The 19,999-nt window shown below is 46.5% G+C and overlaps 1 protein-coding gene across 1 annotated transcript in view; it reads left to right on the plus strand.

Moving 5' to 3' along the window:
* Positions 1-19,792, plus strand: part of LOC119381054 (transient-receptor-potential-like protein) — a 182,341-nt gene extending 162,549 nt beyond the window's left edge. Inside the window, exons 11-12 of the mRNA XM_049412203.1 lie at positions 7,839-8,007; positions 19,391-19,792. Of these exons, the coding sequence (XP_049268160.1) occupies positions 7,839-8,007; positions 19,391-19,531 (310 nt within the window). The 3' untranslated portion in view covers positions 19,532-19,792. The remainder of the gene's footprint in view (positions 1-7,838; positions 8,008-19,390) is intronic.
* Positions 19,793-19,999: the final 207 nt, after the last annotated feature.

Below are 19,999 nucleotides of genomic sequence, written 5' to 3' on the forward strand. Positions count from 1 at the left end.
TGTAAAAGCAAAACGAAAGACGCCAGATGTTTCTAAAGCAAAACGAAAAGACGCCAGCTGCTTAACGAAAGATGCCAGATGTTTTCTAAGCAATGGTTTTCTAAACAATGAAAATTCACAGCGTACATGTAAAATTAAAGTGCGCTGCAAGTCGTCATAACTCATCGAATCTTTAGTATAAACGCGCCCGATCTCACGTCGGTGATGATGTACTGGGCAGAATTCACGGAAGATTCATGGTTTACCGATGAACCTCCGCAGCTTCGCCACTCATCTCATTCACTCCGTGGATATGCTGTGATTTTTTTTCTCTCTGTCTTTCTACATCTTTGTCTTTATTTCCTTGATCTCTATCTATATTTCTGTTGCCGCCTTTTTCTTTCTCTCTATTTTTCTCCCTTTCTTTCTCTATATATTGTTACGGGGAAGAAACTATATACACAGCGTATATTTGACAGCAGAAGCGTACAACGCTGCCGCAGCCCAAGCGCGTTCCGCTCAGCATTCGTCGTCGTCATTCTCTGCTCTTCTCGCCCGTGACATTATCCGCCGGCGGCAGAAGCGCCGCTCCGGTGCGATCAGTTCTCAGGGCTGGAGTGGTACGGTTTAAGTCGCGAGACATGAACTATATCCGCTGGTGACTGAAGCTGTCGCTGGCCTAGGATTGATTGGAGCGATCGCATAGGTCACGCTAGTGACCTTTCGTATGACGAGGTAAGGGCCAACATAACGGGACATCAGTTTTAGATGCGAAGGCAGTCTTCTTTTTTTTATTTTTTTATTCAGATACCCTAAGGGCCCAGAAGGCATTACATAAGGGGGGGGGGATACAGTGAATGTGGCAAATAAATAAAATACACACTGAACAATGAAATCAGAGTACATGAATAAGTAACATCGAATGGTGTAAAAACAGCTACGCGTGACAGTATTATACTACGTAAAAATAACAATCATAAGGTAAAGATTCATAACAATAAATATCATCAGTATCACATGAAACTAATAGAAACAACACTAAATAAACAAGACAAGCAGAACAGACTAAATAAAACGCAACGTAAAAAAAGAAAAAGAAAAGAACATAAGAAAATCAGCACTAGTGATTTGAGGATAGAATTTTTCTATTGGCTTCCATTTTGTCCTAGAAATGACTTTAGACTAGTTACAAATGAGTCATGATTTACAATGCGCACAATGTCAGCAGGAAGAAGATTCCATTCACGAATGGCGAGGAGAAGTGGAGAGTGAAAGAAAAGATTAGTGCGGGCGAAAATAGGTTCAATTTTATGTTGGTGATCGAGTTGCGAAGATATATTACGAGCTCGCCTGATATTGAAGATATCGTGGGATGACTAATTGAAGTGAAGCGTATGAAAGAAAGACAATAGTGTCAGCAACCTGCGATTTTCTAGAGAAGCTAAATTGAGTGAAGATTTGATTTCAGTTACGCTTGATGTTCGTAAGTAGTTTTTTTGTGATGAAGCGAGCAGCCTTATTTTGTACCGACTCCAGTTTCTGTTTGAGGTAGGCCTGATGCGGATTCCAGGTGAAGGAGGCATATTCGAGTTTTGAGCGTACTAAGGTTTTATAAGCAAGAAGTTTAGTTTCCGAGTTCGCCGGATGCAAATTTTGCCTTATGAAGCCAAGTGATCTGGATGATTTACTGACAATTGCGTCTATATGGGTGTTCCATGACAGGTTAGATGACAAATGAACACCAAGGTCTTTTATTGTGGATACAGAGTCTATGGGCATGTTGTTCAACGTGTAGTCGTATAACACGAGGTTAGCCGTTGTCCCGAACGTGATAGCTTTTGTTTTGTTAACGTTAATTTGCATTGCCAATTGTTGCACCATTTACTAAGATTTTCAAGGTCAGACTGAAGGAAGCTGGTGTCCTGAGGGTTACTGATTTGCCTGTAAATCACGCAGTCGTCCGCAATAATCTAACTGTGGAATGCATACCATTACTAATATCGTGAATATAAACTAAGCACAAGATAGGCCCGAGCACGGAACCCTGTGGTACTCCAGATTTGACGTGAATTAATGGAGACAAATGGTCATTAACGAAGACGGATTGGTATAGGTTGGCTAGGAAGTTGGTAATCCACCTAGCAACCTTTGTATTTATGTTAAGACCTGTAAGTTTATGAACAAGCCGCAAGTGAGGAACCTTGTCAAAGGCCTTCGCGAAATCAACAAATATAGCATCAATTTGATGCAAGCAGTGAACAGAGTGATGCAAGTCATTAATTAATTCGAACAATTGCGTTTCGCAAGAACGACCATGCAAAAAAAACGTGCTGATTGATGAAGAAGAAGTTATGTTCTCTAAGAAACTTCATGGGAGCAGATGAAATTATATGTTCTAGGAGTTTGCAACAAGTACTAGTTAAAGATATTGGTCTGTAATTCGATGGGTTAGACGGGTCACCAGATTTAAAAATAGGAATTACGCGAGCTTCCTCCCAATCATTTGGGACGCATCCCGTGTCGACAGACTGCTGGAAAAGTGCGGCCGAAATGTCGCATATTGCAAGTTTTGACATTTTAAGAAGCTTAGGGCAGATACCATCAGGACCAGGAGCGGCATTAGCCGGAAGACGATCGATGCAGGAATGTATCCCTTCCGGTGTGATAGTAATGTCGAGCATGCTTGAATGCAAAATGGGGACCTCAAGGTCACTTGGAACAGGGGCCTTGAGGTCCCCTGTTCAGACGAAAAAAACTCGTTGAATTCTGCAGCAACACGTGCTGGAGAAAGAATGTTACCATCCTTGGACAACGACACCGTGGAATTTGTTGCGTAATTAGGCTTAATAACTTTCCAAAATTTTTGCATCGTTACGAAGCATGTTTGAAATGTCGTAGTTGCAAAATTTATCTTTGGCTGTTGTTATTTCAATTCTCCATAAGTGCGCGTGCTCGCGATAAAGCCTCCAATCTTCCTCAGATGCAGATAGTTTAGCTTTGGAATATAAACGTTTCTTTTTGTTAATAGTTAATTTCATATGCGTCGTAAACCAAGCGCTTTGCGTGCAGATGGTTATTTTGATTCTGGGAATATGTTTTTTCTTTAAGCGTGATCAATTTGTCACGAATGAGTGCCCAGTTTGTATTGACGTCGCGTTGGTGAAATGATTGCAAAAGGTCGATGGAATAGGCGGAAAGGTCAGTGTAAGCCCGTCTACATTCGTCCGGTTGTAATCAAATATAACCTTCGCTCTTTTTCACGCTTTTGCAGAGCGCATACCAACGCGCAATGCAAGATACTGTGGTCGCTGATGCCATCCAAAACATTTACCGAAACATTATTTGGTTCCGTAGTTAATATAAGGTCTAAAAGAGAATCATTACGAGTGGGAACAGAGACGATTTGGTGCAAACGAAACGATGAGAGCACGTCAAGGAAATGTTGACATTCACGTTTTCTTGTGCCATCCAGGGGTCTGCATGATCACCATTCAATAGTTGAAATCACCGGCAAGAAATATTGGCGATGTTGGGTACTTGTCTTGAACAAAACTTAAAGACTCATTTAAGTAATCAGGAAATTCGTGAGACGAATCAGGTGGGCGATAGCAGATCCCAGTGACACAAGTAGTACGTGCGGCCAGACAAAGAGCAATCCATAAAATTTCGAGGCAGGAATTGGTTTCAACAACGCAAGCTTCCAGACAATTTTTTACCGCGACCAACACACCGCCCCCTCTCTATTGAACCCTATCTTTCCTAAACAACGAAAATTCACGAGACAGGGACAATTCATGATCAGAAATATCGAGTGACAACCAGGTTTCAGTGCCTAGAACTATGTCTGCCGAACATGATTCAACATAAGAACACAGGTGATCCTGCTTACGAAACAAACTGCGAAAGTTTGACAGAAGAATGGACAGATGCGTATCACAGCGTTCCCGCTTGCGTCACTGGGTTTTCGCGGGATCTTGACGCTTCGGCAGGGCAGTTACTTCGTTTGTGGTATGCTCCAAGGCATAAATCGTGTTATGTAGTAGAAGCTCTCTCTCTGTCTTGGTCCCCCACAGCGATCTGCCAGTACCCTGAGCGCAGATCGATTGACTAGAAATATCTGGCGCCGTGCAAACAATCGAGTGCGTCATCAATACGCGGGAGAGGATGCACATCTTTCTTGGTATAATATGGTTGAGATGGCGGTAGTCAACACAGAATCTCCCGTTATTGTCCTTCTTTTTAACAAGGACAACAGGGTAGGACCAGGGACTGGAGGAGGGTTCGATTATGCCCTTATGAAGTATTTTATCCACCTCCCGTTGTATAGTAACACGCTCTGGTGCTGACACACGGTATAGCCGTCTGTGAATGGGTCGAGCATCACCGGTATGAATGCGATGGGTGGCCACGGATGTCTGGCCCAAATTACGGTCGCCGAAGTTAAAGATGTCCTAGTAGGAAAGGAGGCGGCGGAGAGCAGAGACTTATTGCTCTGAAGTGAGCTCTTCGGATATCATTGGCGTGAAGTGGTCGCAAAAAGTCACAGTTTCGCCGCAAGGCCGAAGCAATGAATGCGATAGCAAGAAACTAATGCTATATGAAGTGAGGCTCGCCAATGGATACTCTCAGTTTGAACAGCGCTCCTGTTGCAAAGGCGGCCGAAGCAGCGAAGGAAACTAGCGTTCTTCAAGTGTCGAGCTGTGACACTTGATAGTTCGCGCTCATCTGTTCGTTCGTTTAGCGGCGTTCCTTGAGCTCGAGTGGCTTTCGTACGCTGCGTAACATGAGCGCGGACATCACGGTGAAAGCGTGAAACATCCCTCTTCCCCTCAGCACAAGAAAACCGCGCGAGCAGACAGCGGAAGGGCAAGGTTCTCCCTGCGCAAGTACACGAAGAAGCGAGCGAAGAAGCGACGACTTTTAAATGCGCCTGTCGTGCTCCTAACGCCATCTCGCTGGTAATGAAGAAACGCTGATAAGCGCAGCCGTCTCTGAGTCCGTACAGCGGTAAAGGGTGTGTATATAACGCTCGCCGTTACCTACGTGGAAGATCTGCGTTTCGTGGCGTAGTGGCTAGCGCCACTCGCTGCGGAGGAAGAGGTCCCTGGTTCGATTCCGCCCTTCGGAAGCATTTTTCTGAATTATTTTTCTTTGGGGCTTTTATATATATATGCATACTTATACATATACGGTGTATGACGACGGCGACGGCGACGGCAAAATCCAGCCGAGACTGTCCATATAATTGCTATCGCAATAAAAGGAACGTGAAGAGACTGACGGCAATGAAAAATCTGGTGGCGCATCTGTTGTCAAAGCGGAAACTGTATGGTCGGCCAGTGGTGTCAGATGTGTAAGTGACATGCCGCGAGGAAGAACTTGCGCCGAGAAGCCAAAATTGAGGACGGGAAACGAAGTTCGATTGACTGTAACTATCACCACCATGTGGGGAGTGTGACATTGCGCGTCATGGCGACGTCAGGAATCGGGGCAGCAACATAATCACCATCGGGTACTGGTGGGAAGGGCGAGAGCAGAACTGCGGCTTGCGGCGGAAGTCGAAGGAACTCGAGGGATCGTAGATGAGGTGGGCCGGCAGGAGCGGTATCTGAGAACGAAGGGAGTTCTAGCCGAAGAAGTCCTGCGGAGCAGTCGATAAGCGCAGCTTGCGTGGTCAGAAAGTCAATGCCAAGGATGAGGTCATGAGGGCAATTTCCTAGTACAGCAAACAGAACTGACGTGTGATGATCAGAAATTGTGATTCGCGCAGTGCACATTCCTAGCACAGCAGGAGTACTCCCATCGGCTATACGGACGGTAGGAGCAATCGCGGGCGTCATAACTTTTTGGAGGCGGTGGCGGAAGTTTGAGCTCATGACGGATATTTGTGCACCGGTATCGAAGAGCAGTCACAGGTAAACTATCAACGAGAATTTCAAGAAGGTTCCATCGCTTGTCAGGAGTAACGAGAGGATTTGCAGTCCAAGTCGTGCATGCAGCGTCACCTCGGGGGGCTGCACCGGCTAGTTTCCCGAGTGGTGGTCAAAGGGAAACTGAAAGCGGCGAGGTTGGGGCGAGCGGGACTGACGACGCTGGGGCGATGGCGATCGGCTGGTTAGATGTTCTGAAAAACGCTCCTCACTTGTCTCAGCGCGGAAGGACGGAGCATATGGCGCACGTTCGGGAAACATATGGGCCGATCATCAGGTGTACGCCATTCGTCTGGGTTTCGTCGAGGCGCGGAGGGGAGGTTCGGAGGATCAGCAGCAACGACTGCAGAAGCCGAGTTGGGAGTAGCATTAGCACTTTGAAAGGTTGGTGAAATGCCCATATTCGCGACCTCTTGGTGGACCACGGCCTGTATGAATGAAACAGTAGGGAGACTGTTTCCGGGACTGCTGTCGTTGGACATAACGGGAGCCATAGCTTCGAGTTCGCGACGGACAATCCTGGTGACGTTTTCCGGAGCTGGTGGTTGATGTAGCGTGGGTAAATCTTCGCGGGAGGATGTAGCCGCCGTGGTGGGAGTACGGTCAAACCTGTGTATGATGCGCCTACTTTTTGCCTGTTCGAAGCGACGACATTCTGCAATGACCGACTCCACAGTCGAGCAATCCTTGCACAACAGAGAATTAAAGGCTTCATCGGCAATTTCCTTTAGTATGTGTCCGACCTTGTCCTCTTCAGGCATGTACTTGTCTACCTTGCGGCACAAAGCCAACACGTCCTGGATGTACGCGATGTACGCCTGTGGATGTCTGAACACGAGTTGCGAGCTCTTTCTTCGCGGCCCCTTGTCGTCTGATAGGCTTCCCGAATAAATCGCGTAATTTTTGCTTGCAGACATCCCAACTTGTCAACTCTCGTACCAGAGTTTTGCAGTGCCACGCAAGTAGAAGAGGGTGTTTGCCAGCATCAGCGTTGGGTCCCAGTGGTCGCTGCTGCTGAGGCGCTCATACAGAGCCAGCCAGTTGTCGACGTCCACGCCACTTGGGCCATTGAATGTTTCAGGATCACGGGGGTGCACTACAACGATCGGCTGTGGGCATGACGGATCTTGTTCACATTGGGTCGCTTGGTCTGTCATCGTGGTAGCAGCAACGCGCCGTCGGCTGCGAAGATCCAGTTCCAGGTGCTGTATAGCGAGTCGTACCCAGCACCTCCACCAAAGATGTTACGGGGAAGAAACTATATACACAGGGTATATTTGACAGCAAAAACGTACAACGCTGCCGCAGCCTAAGCGCGTTCCGCTCAGAATTTCGTCTTCGTCATTCTCTCCCCTTCTCCGCCCGTGACAATATTTTCTTTCTCTTTCTTTCTCTAACTCTCTCTCTCTGTCTCTTTCACATGTTCCACGTGATCCACTTCGCCTAGCAGAGTTCTCTTCTAACGCTCGCACCTGCTGTACTCGGTAGTGGGGCTTGCCCAATTCCTGTGGCGCTTACCCACCTGTGGAGCTTTGCACGACGGAGCACAAGTTACCCATAGCTTAAACAGTTTCGCTGTTAGATCTGTATATCTGAGAATGGGCGCCCAAATTTCGGTCATTCTGGAGATCAGTGTAGACATGTTTCTCGAATTCTGACGCCAAATCCCCTTCAGAGATTATGCGTATATGAGATATGGTAATTGCGTTATTTCGAATGGCAGCATTAGGTGACATCTTCATCAACACTCCCCCTTCCCCCACCTCAAAATTCTTTACTGTCCGGGCCCCTGCGGTACTAAATTTCGTGACTGCGGCCCGCTAGGTAAGGGGAGCTTGAGACTCCTGCGCTATGCCAAATGCACTTATGATGAACCACTAACTGCAAAATTAGTTTCCACAGCGTCGAGCATGGCTGTCGTGTGTTCAGGTTCGAGCTCCGCGAAGATCGCAAGCGCGAGGCAGCGCACAACGTGAGGCAGCTGGACACGCTCAGGCGGGACATCTTCAAGGGCGTGCCGGCAAGGCCTACCACGGCACAGCCCTCCTCCTCCTGTGGACCACTGTTGCCCGAAGAAGTGGAGCAGCTACGCATTCAGGTACTCGTGTTTTGATGTCAACGTTGCCTCCGCGACCAAAAAAATAGTCTCCGATGGCCGGGTCGGTGACCCGGCCATCGTATGACCTTATAACGTCAGTCCAGAACACGCGCTCATTGGTTACTGGCTTGCGTGCATCCGCCTTTGAGAGTGGATGCCCCACAGGGTGCCCCTAATATCTCTAGCCAGAGTTTAAAAATATGCCGACGTGCTCTATGACTACGCAACCAAATGGAGGTTGCTGACTATTGCCTGGAGTACGTCACAGTATTTTTGTGTTCTTTTTAGTTGCCTAATTAGGCTTGTTTAATTAACTAACTTTTAACTAAGTTAACTAAAGGAGCTGGGAAAAAATTCTATTGAGAAAGTTGTAGACCATTTTGCAAAACGTCCGATTAGACAGTTTCTAACTTTGTATCTATTAAGTATTAGTGTATTGCTGCTTATGCCCGCGAAATACAAAAAAAAAAAACAATAACACGTGACATGCCCGCTTGCGCGGCGTATTGCAGTGCTCCCTTGCTCCCTAACGTTCCGCGTGAAAACGACCATACAGCATTTGGCCGGGTGCGCTGCCTCGACAGGGCTGTGCCATGACGCACGTTTTGCTAGCGGCAACACAAGCGATAACCGCTGCGTCTGCTTATCGCTGTCATGAACCGCTGTGAAGGAATCATACCGTTCGTACGCGTAACGTTAGGGAGCACTGCAATCATGGCGCGCATAGGGGCGCTAGTGGGCCTGTCCCGTGGTATTTTTTGTATTTCGCAGGCATCTGTAGTAAGCAGCAAAACACTAATACTTAATAGACCGAAAGTTCGAAACTGTCTAACCGGACGTTTTGGGAGCTGATCTACAACTTTCTCATCCCAAGTGGACAACAAGTGGAACCTTGTTGTCCAAAACACTAATACTTAATAGACCGAAAGTTCGAAACTGTCTAAACGGACGTTTTGGGAGCTGATCTACAACTTTCTCATCCCAAGTGGACAACAAGTGGAACCACTTGCCAAGTGGTTCCACTTGTAGTCAAGGTTCAATACACAACTTCAAGTGGTTCCACTAGGGAAGTGGAACCACTCGGAAAAGGGGACGACTTGGCAAGTGTAACCACTCGGGAAGTGGGATATCTTGGAGAAAGTGTTTCTATTTCCAACTGGACTTTGAAATTGGGAATTCTTCCAGCTGGAATGGAAACATTTTAAACTGAAAATACCAGTATGAATGTTCACATCGATCACATTTCAATCTGGACAGATCTCGCGCTGGCTCCGACTGCATGTCACTTAGCCGGTTCCTACTTTCATCGACCACGGGACCTGCTGGTCCAGTCAACTATCACAGCGAAAGCAGCATGATGGTGAAACAACCGCACTTATTTGAACGCTTGCAGCAGATGTCGTTCGAATATATCTTGAGATGTGGAATGTGTTTGCACATATCCTTGTTCACCACCTGAAAGAAATATTTGTACATAGCGAGTGAAAATTAAAGCAATGACTCATAAAACTCAATTTTAGCATAAGTGTATTTAACAAAATCACATGGATCGCATAAACGCGCAGCCATCAAGATATACCCACTTGCACAGTTTATCGTGTGCCTTCAGCCCAATTTGCTGGCTAGATGAAGCATGTAACCATTATTGATGTATATATTTTGAACCATACTCTGAATATACGTCGCATAAATTCACGAGCGTATGATGCATAGACGCATGTGCGGCATTAGGCACAGTGATAGTACATGGCACTTGCAGGTGCTTGCACGAACCGGTATGCACTTCACGCATATATAAACATCGCATACAGCAAGGTACAACGACACCGTGCTTAATGAAGCACACGTATATTCGGGAATAAACGTTCACTTATGCTTCAAATATATATATATATATATAAATGCAGTACTTACCGTAAAATGGAAGAATCAGAGCTGAGGAAATGAATCGGTGTCCCTCGATCGGTGCTGATGAATCTAATACACAGCACTAGTACACCAAGAAAAACCGCTTGAACAAGCTGATCTTGCCTTGTAACACTTTTCACAGATAAACTGTCCAAAAATAACTATTCCTTGGTAATTTCACACAGGTTCCCCGAGGTAACTTGCTACGCTAGCGAGCACACCGTACACACATGGGAGGAGTGAGGGTTTTTGCGGTGAACTCCCGCGCCGCGGCGCTGCCGTGCCGGACCCGTGGACTTCCTACGCAGCGGAAGCCGCGCCAAAGCGGCGAGCGTCTGCTACGCGCCTGATATTTTGGCCGCTGTTAGCCAAAACTGCGGCAATTTGGGCAATATTTAATACTTCATCACTACAACATAATACTGCAGCGACTCATCGCACAGAGAACGCGTTTGTGTGTTGTGAAACGGGGATTTTGTACATTTACTTTCAGCTTGTTTGCAACCACAATGGTCTACACTTACGCGGCTGTTTGAGGAACGAATTCTGCGCGCACTTCATCGTGAGAGAACGCGCTTAATTTACTTTCGTGTGGAATGAGGAACGTATAACTTGCTGCAGGAGCGAATAAAATGGAGATAACCAGGAGAACGTAGCAGATATGCACGTCGTAAATGGCTAGCTCATGCTACGCGACCCTTCATATCCTTTCTTTTATTTCGTGCGTTCGATTTGTTTTACAATGCTGCCTCCCGCACTCTGCTGTTTCAAGCCTTTTCATGCGAAGCCGAATGTGTCCATCTGCGTTGCCGCGGCACCAAAAGTAAAAAAAAAATTCGGCAGATCCCACGTGTTGTGGGAATCGGTTTCATGCGAAGCAGTCAGCGAGTACTTCTATGCTGTATTGTATGACTTTGAGCCAAGCGTTACGAGGCGGATCAACGTGTTTTTGTGAGTGTAGTACCTGTGTGCACATCGTGGGCTTACCAGACACGTCGACAACACTGGCGTTTAAAGGGTAACTCATATAGTGTGACGTAACTTCAGCACTAACTATGGAGCACAGTCGTGATTATTATCGAAACTGAGTGCACTTTATGGTGCAGTCATGTGAATATTGCTTCAATATAGCTTGCTGAATCATAGAAATACAAAAAAATTAATTTAATGTTCATTAGACTGCAACAAAAGCGGAGCCAACACTAGAACCACAGATGTTATTCTGATATGACGGCTATATCGTAGGAGTACATATGTAATGTTTATTGCTTTCTTGTAAAATTAGATAGCCAGCACCACAACCGCAGTCGATGTTGCACCGAAATTAAGCCTGCATAGGCTGTTTTCCAAACCAGTTTACAGACCTGGCGTGGCTGCGGTAGAATACCTGATTGCCACGCAGAATGCTTGGGTTCGATTCCTGCTGGTATCCTAATTATTATTCTTTCCATTCGTCGCGTCAACGCTGCCGATGTCGGTTTTTCTTAACGCTCTCGCATTTAAATTACCAATGTCTGTTCTCGTCGTTCCTGGGTAGATATAAACTGTCAATTACCTGTGGCGCATACCCGTACACCGCAAGCCGTAGTGAATGGGTATGTGCCACACGTGTCTGGAGGAAAGGGTTTGACGACGTACGTGACAGAATGTTCAGGTTATTCATGCCATGACCCTACAGTCATATTCGTGAGATCCTCTTACCCTCCCATACCAATTTTGGTCTACACCAAGTTAAGGAGGTGATCATAAGAGCACCCAGACGTAGGCGGACGGACGGACCGACGGACGGACGGACGGACGGACGGACGGACGGACGGACGGACGGACGGACGGACGGACGGACGGACGGACGGACGGACGGACGGACAGACAGGACAGACAGACAGACAGACAGACAGACAGACAGACAGACAGACAGACGGACAGACGGACAGACGGACAGACAGACGGACAGACAGACAGACAGACAGACAGACAGACAGACAGACAGACAGACAGACTAGATAGATCAAAGTGCCAAAGGTTCGCTAAGAAATGCTTTGCATTTAAAATTACTCGCGGAACTCGCGTCTCGTTCACTTGGTATACACGAAAATTGGCATGGAGGGGCACGAATGTATGCCTAACATGACAGATAGGTCATGGCATCACTAACTTGACATGCTTGCCATTTGCGTTACGACTAACAATAATATGACGTGTGGCACGCAAACCCGCTTTCTTCGGCGAGAAATAATTCTGACGATGTGTGGCTGACGATTTGTCTCCGTCAGGTGATAAAAACACATGAAAACAAAACACGGTACTTTATGCAATTCGCCTGAGAGGGCTCGAAAACGAAAGCCACCTTCTTTTTCGTCAGTCGATGCACTGATCCTCCCCTGCCCCTCTCCGAAAGCTTTCTGCGCATAACGTGGTTTCGGACTGCCCACAGGATCAAAGGCATTGCAAGCTTTCTGCACCTCACCTGCTTTTACATTGCCTCCGTGATCGGCCCCAGATCACGCAGGCAATGCAAAGCGATCATATGATGTGATGGCGTCATCATATGACGTCACGTTGAGTGCCGTACGATGACGCCATTGCGGCTTCACAAATTTTGTCCAGTAAAGTTGAAAATTGGGCGAGTTGGTGATAGTTCATGTTTACGTGGGAAGCAGCGCAAATTAGACAAGGCACGAAAAGGAACGTAGAAAGACAGGACGACCGCTGCACTCGCAACTAGTTTATTTCGAAGAAACATAGTTAATAAACATACATGCAGGTGTACCACGTGTGGCCATGACTTACATATTACAACGGTTTTTTTCAATGATTTTCCAAAAAAGACACTTCGCTATCACTCAGAACTACGGATGGCTGGCTGATGCAGTCATTTTTTCTTTTTGTGATATGGAAAGCTTCGATCACTTCCCTGGTTAGCTGATCCTTGTGATTGGAGAGTATTATCGTTTCAGAGAACAGCGGCTTGCATCCACAACCCAAGCAATGCCGTCTAATGTGAGAATACGCATTATTTGTTAGTGATCTCTTGTGTTCAGACAGCCTTGTGTTAACGCAACGGCCAGTCTGACCGATGTACATCTTTCTACATGACATAGGCAAACAATAAACTACTGCACTCTACACTCTACAAACGGAGAAGCATGTTTAATGTTGCACTGAAAACGATCCTTTTTTGTCGACAATTTTCTATCTAGCTTGGCACATATTTTTCCGAGTTTGTTTGGCGCAGAAAACACGACATTTATGCCGTACCTGCTGCCAACCTTCTTTAGATTGTGTGCTATTTTGTGCGCGTAGGGTATCGAGACGCATTTTTTTTCTTATTTTCTTCTACGTTCCTTTTCGTGCCTTGTCTAATTTGCGCTGCTTCCCACGTAAACATGAACAAATTTTGTCGATCTGTGACATCAGGGTGACGTCATCACGGGATGATTTTGTGCATTGCTCGTGTTGGCGACGCCGGACGCCGACGGTCAATTTTCGTGTTTGATGAGGCATCTAAGGCTTCTGCCTTTAAAAAAAACTAGACAAACCAATTAAAGTAAATGAAATTATAGCAGTGCAACATCGTGTATGCCTTACTTCATGTATACGATCGATCGCCCTAAAACAAACATGATTCTCAGCTCGGAGCGGCTGATGATTGCACGCGTCTGCGGGACAAATAGGCTTGCTTTACCCGTCTGGTCATCTCTTTATATTTAGTAAAGAGATAACCAGACGCGCTGTTTAGGTACTCCGGAGCTTCAGGACGAAAGCGTGATGGGCGCTATATTGAGCTCATCAGGAAAAAGCGGGAAAGTGCGGTCGGGTGCCCTATTGACGCGCACTCAATTACCGCGGAAACAATCTTTTTGTAAAGTGTCTCAACCGCGCGAACGCTAACCTCCGAGAACCGTGAATGAGTTGCTTGAAACTGTTTTCCTTTCGTATGGTGCAGCTTGAAGCAATGCACTTCTCTCGCGCAAACGTTTCATACTGATGTTCAGCGATCCCTGGAGGGATCGCATGCGTCGGCCTTGTTTCTACCAGCATGTAGATGCTGATAGGCCGACGCATGAGTAACCACAGTCAGATATATATATATATATATATATATATATATATATATATATATATATATATATATATATTATATATATATATATATATATATATTATATATATATCGCATGTTGCATTTTTTTCAGGCTAAGTAAATAAGAGATCTCTGTATTTGAACAATGTTCTGAAGTGATTGAGGGATTACACTGTCATATTTGTAAATTTCTTACCGTATTTTCGTTGAGGCAGCTACTTGACTTGTACAGCAAGAATGGGGGTATTTGTAACTTTTTTCATGATATTGGGGGGGGGGGGGGGGATTTGTAAAGCATTTTCTATATTACGCCTTTATGCAAAAACTTGTGGAATAAGGTTAGTTTACCTGGCATTGCTTTCTTTCAAAAGTTTGCGCACGGTGCGCCTTATTGTACGCTACCTCAGAAGCAAAAATAAGCCAACAGCATTGCGGTCGTATGTCCGTCTCTGCTCTTTCTGTTGTTTCCTTTACGTCTTCTCGGTGTGCTTTGTCCATATTAATGTGCTAGGGGAGGCTAACAAATTGTCGAATAAAGCGGTGTGCATATGGCTAGCAAACCACTCGCCACCATGAGTAAAAGCTCGTAGTGCGAAGCGGTCACTGCGCGTGTAACTTACTTTTTTTTATTACTCGTAATTCTTGCGTGCGTGATGATATTGGCGATTACCCGTGAAAATAAGTTTTTTTTTTTCGTTCTTTCCTTGTACGTGTTTGTTTCGCGCACTTTTATGCACACACCAATGTTCTCGAACTCTATCACCGGCACTAGGCTACGCCGCTTCACACGATTTTATTTTTGCATTCTGTTGTTGCCCCCGCATTATCACAACTCTTAAAGATGGATAAGCTCCATTCCGCACCGCATTATCAAAATAAATAGACTTCGAGTGTCCTGTGTGCAAACTCAGCGCAAAAAACTAGAGCTCGCAGCAGACGCCCCTCGCTTTCCGCGCGCTTCCCGAGCGCGGAAAGCCCACGGGTCCTAAAGTCCTTTAACGGGTCCTAAAGCCCCTATACTTCGTAAAAGTACCGCCATCTGCTCTCCCCTCCGCCGCCTCCTCTCCTGCGCGCTCTCGCGCGCGACGGCGGCGCCCCCTCGAACGCGCCACGCGGACGCGCGAAGCTTTCAGGCCGGTTGCGCGCTGGCGCTGCCACTTCAGCCACAGCTTTTCTAGTCCAGCCGTGGTCGCGTGCCATGTCTCGCATACGGCTGTGTGTAATGACTTCTATTATTTCTGCGTTCATTTTCTCAGTTGGTGTAGGTGTGCGCACCATCTAATTCCCTTACAGCGCGCCAGGAGAGCTGCTGCAAGCAATGTACAATTTGTAGCAAATTGCATGTCGTTTACGGTTCTTTTCGGAGCGCAGCGTTTCCCCGTGTATTATTGCATCGGCAAGAATATTTACATGGCAGCTGTGATGTCAAGCCACGCCATTTGGGAAGGAATAGTTCCCGTGCGTATAAACTATATCTATCATATATAACTGCAGCAATGCCTGCAATTCGTCCTGCGCTCGTCCTGTGCTCTACTTCTTCTTGTGTTCCGTAACCGCGCAGTTTTTTACCATTCTATGTCATACCAACTAGCCCCCCAGCGCACTTTACTCAAGTTAGGTGGAAATCTTATCACAGCAGCAAAACACCATAAGCGTCGGAGAACGTTCTAAACATGAATGAACGTTTATTAAAATAACCGCATGGCTGCGCTTTGATTGAAATTTTAAATTTATTGCTTTGATCTACTGCGCGTCAAACAGGCATCTGCTGCAACTACCGCAGCGTGTTGAAACTTATGCGCTAAATCTGTGACGCGATAATTCATGATGACACGCCGGCCGATGAGCCGCGGTCCGCTGAACTAAAGCCCCGCTCATATTCCGAATTTGCAAAAAGTTCTGACTGTCACACAGAAGTGGTTCGCCAAATTAGACAATATGATGGAGGAGCTGCACGCAAATGCACTGCTTTCGATAAATCCTGCGCGCTAGGTTCTTTTTTTTTTTTTTTGCTATCGCACTTTCATTCCGACGCTCGCTCCGTCTTCGCCCTTCCATCCGCACATCACAGTGAAAGGTTAGTAGAATGTGTGGAACACAACCTAGTGTTCTAGTGCAGGACATTCGTTCTTTCATAGTTATAATATGTGGGGTTTTACGTGCCAAAACCGTGATATTATCAGGAGGCACGCCGTAGTGGAGGCCTCCGAAAATTTCGACCATCTGGTGTTCAAGACAGTCACTTGCTCGAGAAAGTGACTGCCTTGGTGCATGACAAATAACACGAAATTTCGCGTGACATTGAGTAAGTAATACACCACATATCTCACACGGCAAAGCAAGACGCCTGTCAAGAGTAAAAACGCACGAGCACTTACCCTCACAAAGCCGCGCCGATCTCGGCTCGAAGTTTGCTCGGCCGATTCTGTGGAGCCAGATTTTCCGGCGACCTGCATTTTCTTTTCCGCACGGAATGCAAAAAAAACTTTTTCCCATGGGTGTCACGGTTATGGCAGCCAAACGCACAGCAACCCGGCATCGCGACAATACGAGCGAGACGCACACGTACGCTTCAAACTTCGTGCACTTCACATGGGGCGAACACACAGCAAATGGCACGTCGGAGCGTTCAACATGGCGCCGAGAGGCGCGCGCTACCACGTGACCGCAGTCGCCCTATCAGAGGCGTGGTGAGGAGAAGCGGCGTAGATCAAGAGAAAGCTGTACCTTTCCGTAGGTATAGGGGCCTTAACGGTCCGGCGCAGCAGCGGCGCGGCGCGGCAGTTCAGCGCAAAAGGCCCACACGCGAGCCGGCGCTTTGGACACTCTAACCAGGACTAGCCGCCATGTGCTGTACGAAACTACGGCTGCTACGGCGTCCTAATAATTTATACGGTATATTGGGCCGCCGTAATGCTGTTAAGTGTAACTAAAAAAATACAACCTTTATTATGTAGTATAGAAATGATAAACTATAAGGCATTATTTAGCATTACTGTCAGAAAACATCAAAACATGATACGAGGCTATGCTACTGAGATGAACAAACATTGTGGCTATGAGAGCGGCGTCCACCGTGGCAGACAGTGGCGAATGTTGAAAAAGAAAGGCTCCTTTTTGCAGGGAGGTAGCCGCATGCTTTGAATTCTAGCTATTTGCGCAACTGCTCAGTATGACCAAACCGAGCAAGCACCTCGTTGGCCGTGTGTATGGTTTGTAACGCCGTGTCGATCGGACGCACGTGTATGCAAAGGTCGAATCAAAGTGCGTTTTTCCCAGCTTTATTCTTATTTTCAACCCAGCCGTACGGAGCACTTAAGTCACGGTTGTAAAATGTGCCCATGTATATACACAGTGTGACGAACATCCAAAGTCACCTTTACTTATGAATACACACCCTGCATTTAATCACTTGAGGAATTTGGCTAGTTACTATCCACTTAAGGAACCACTGGACTGCCAATTGAACTAATTGTGGCCTCTTGGCACCAGTTGCACCAGTTGTTGTTCAAATGGTGCCGTCTTAATGGCCACTTGAAGCAAGTGGGACCACTTGGTAGCAAATGGGACCGGTTGTTGTCCAAGTGACACCGTTCAATGACAACTTGAAAGCAAGTGGAACCGCTTTAAAAACCACTTGGCAGCAAGTGGGACCCGTTGTTGTCCAAGTGGTACCACTTCAATGACCACTTGAACGCAAGTGGGACCACTTTGAAACCACTTGGCAGCAAGTGGACCACTTGTTGTCCAAGTGGTACCACTTCAATGGCCACTTCAAAGCAAGTGGTACCGCTTTGAACCACTTGAAATCCCACTCCAAATTTTCGCCTGGGATTGGAATTTTTTGCCCAGATGAGTTGCTTCAAAAGTTAGGTAATTAAACATGCCTAATTAGGCAATCAAAGAGAACACAAAAAATACTGTGACGTACTCCAGGCAATAGTCAGCAACCTCCATTTGGTCGCGTCGTCACACAGTGCGTCGGCATATTTTTAAACTGTGGCTAGAGATAGCTGGGGCACACTGTGCATGTGTGGTGAAACAGACTTGACTTGAGTGCATCTTTGTTGCTTTGTGCTCGACACGAACAGCTTGTCGTATTCATCTTTCTATTTCTGTCACGTTGAGTACAGGTTGCAGTCTATGATGTTAAAGGGACCGACAACTGCCCAGAACATGAAATGAGATGACTGCACTGATGGAAAGATTGTCCGTCGCAATGACTCAAACCAACCCTGTTTATCTCGTGAGAGGCGGATTTATATTTTTATTTCTTCATTGAAAGTCACGAAAAATGACCTTTGGCGCCTCTGGCGGCAAAATCATACACGGTCCGATGAAGCCGGTCACGTGACCATTGATTGGTGTATGCGTTCGATGACTTTTCTGTTAGTACTGAAATATTGTTAATTTCTTTATATTAAGAGATATTACTCCATAAAAAATGTACATATAGGCCTGCGTTAGTTGTATGCAACAAAGTGGCGCTGCCTTCGCTTGGCGTAATGATCCCATGCCGCGAAAAGCCATCCATGACACAAGCGCAGGCAACCTTGGTCGCAGGCGCGCACAACGCTGTACAAATCCGAGAAGGTGTATAATGCCACATCATCTCATTGTAACAGCTTGCTATTTTCAAAAATGGTTGGAAAGCTCAAAATAAGGTGGTTAAGCATAGCTACAGTAACTCCTGCGAAAGCAGAACAACGACGGCTTTCACAAGGGCTAGCGGCATTGCTATCAATTCTCAGCGTTGCTGGAGCAAGCCTTCATGCGTGTTTGGAGCCTTTCAGATCGAAAAATACTGCTTATAAAATAACTACGTGCTTTTAGGATAAACCACTGCAGCTACAAACGCTACGAAGGGTAAGCTTCCTGTCGCGCCGTAAAAAACTGGGTCGAGAAAATCAGTTGTCGGTCCCTGTAATGCAAGTCGTTCTGTTCTTTTGTGATGAAAAATCCGTAAACGGGGTGGCGCTCGAGCCGACGTTTTGACAAGTGGACTTGTCTTCTTCAAGGCTGCAACTGATTTCCTTAGCTATCGTGTGTATATGCTTCGTGCCCTCTCCACCACAAGGGAGAAGGGAAGGGCAACTGCCTGAGTGGGAGTGGGGGAGGGAGAGGCCGCCGTGACGAACTGGGTGAGTCATGAGGAAGGCGAAAAAAAAGCATATACACACGAAGCATATACACACGATAGCTAAGGAAATCAGTTGCAGCCTTGAAGAAGACAAGTCCACTTGTCGAAACGTCGGCTCGAGCACCCACCCCCTGTTTACGGATTTTTTCATCGCAAGCTTCCATCTTCCACTTCACGCCGTTTTTTTGATCTTCTTTTGTGAGTGTTTGAATAAGAGAAAACGTACAGAACGAGAGGTATGTTTCGTGCAGGTCATCGAGGGCGTGCGGGAAGAACTGAGGCACCTTGCACGAGAGCTGCACGTGCAGCACTGCCACCGGGGGCCGCCCGCGTTTCCGGCGGCCTCGTTGCCACCCGACCTCTACCAGACACACCTGTTCACGCAGTTATGAGGCTCGCAATTGACCGCGGTCATGTCTCCGAAGTTTTGAGGAAGTACAGTTAAACCTCGATATAACGAAATTCAGTATAACGAAATTCTCGATATAACAAGCTCTTTCACTTTTGACAGCTTCATGACCATAGATGTATGTCGATCCTCAATATAACGAAGCATGTTTATCCGTGATTTCGATATAGCCAAGATTCAGTGCTGACCCAGGAGAAGACCGAGACAATTAATTGAAAGGTCTGCTGGGGCCAGTGGACATATGGTTCAGTTGCACACTGTTTTTGCGAACGCTTATTCTATAACCTCCAGTTCTATCGGATTCACGCGTGATGTTTGGTCACTGTGAAAAGGACTTCCTCACCGGATCTCAGTGTAAAAAAAAAAGTGTTTTCTTTTTCGCGTTATCGAAATCAGTTATTTTTTATGCTGCCGTATTATTCAAGCATTATTTGGGGCATTCACGTGCAAA

The sequence above is a fragment of the Rhipicephalus sanguineus genome, chromosome 2 (assembly GCF_013339695.2).
Source record: "Rhipicephalus sanguineus isolate Rsan-2018 chromosome 2, BIME_Rsan_1.4, whole genome shotgun sequence".
Classification (NCBI taxonomy): domain Eukaryota; kingdom Metazoa; phylum Arthropoda; class Arachnida; order Ixodida; family Ixodidae; genus Rhipicephalus; species Rhipicephalus sanguineus.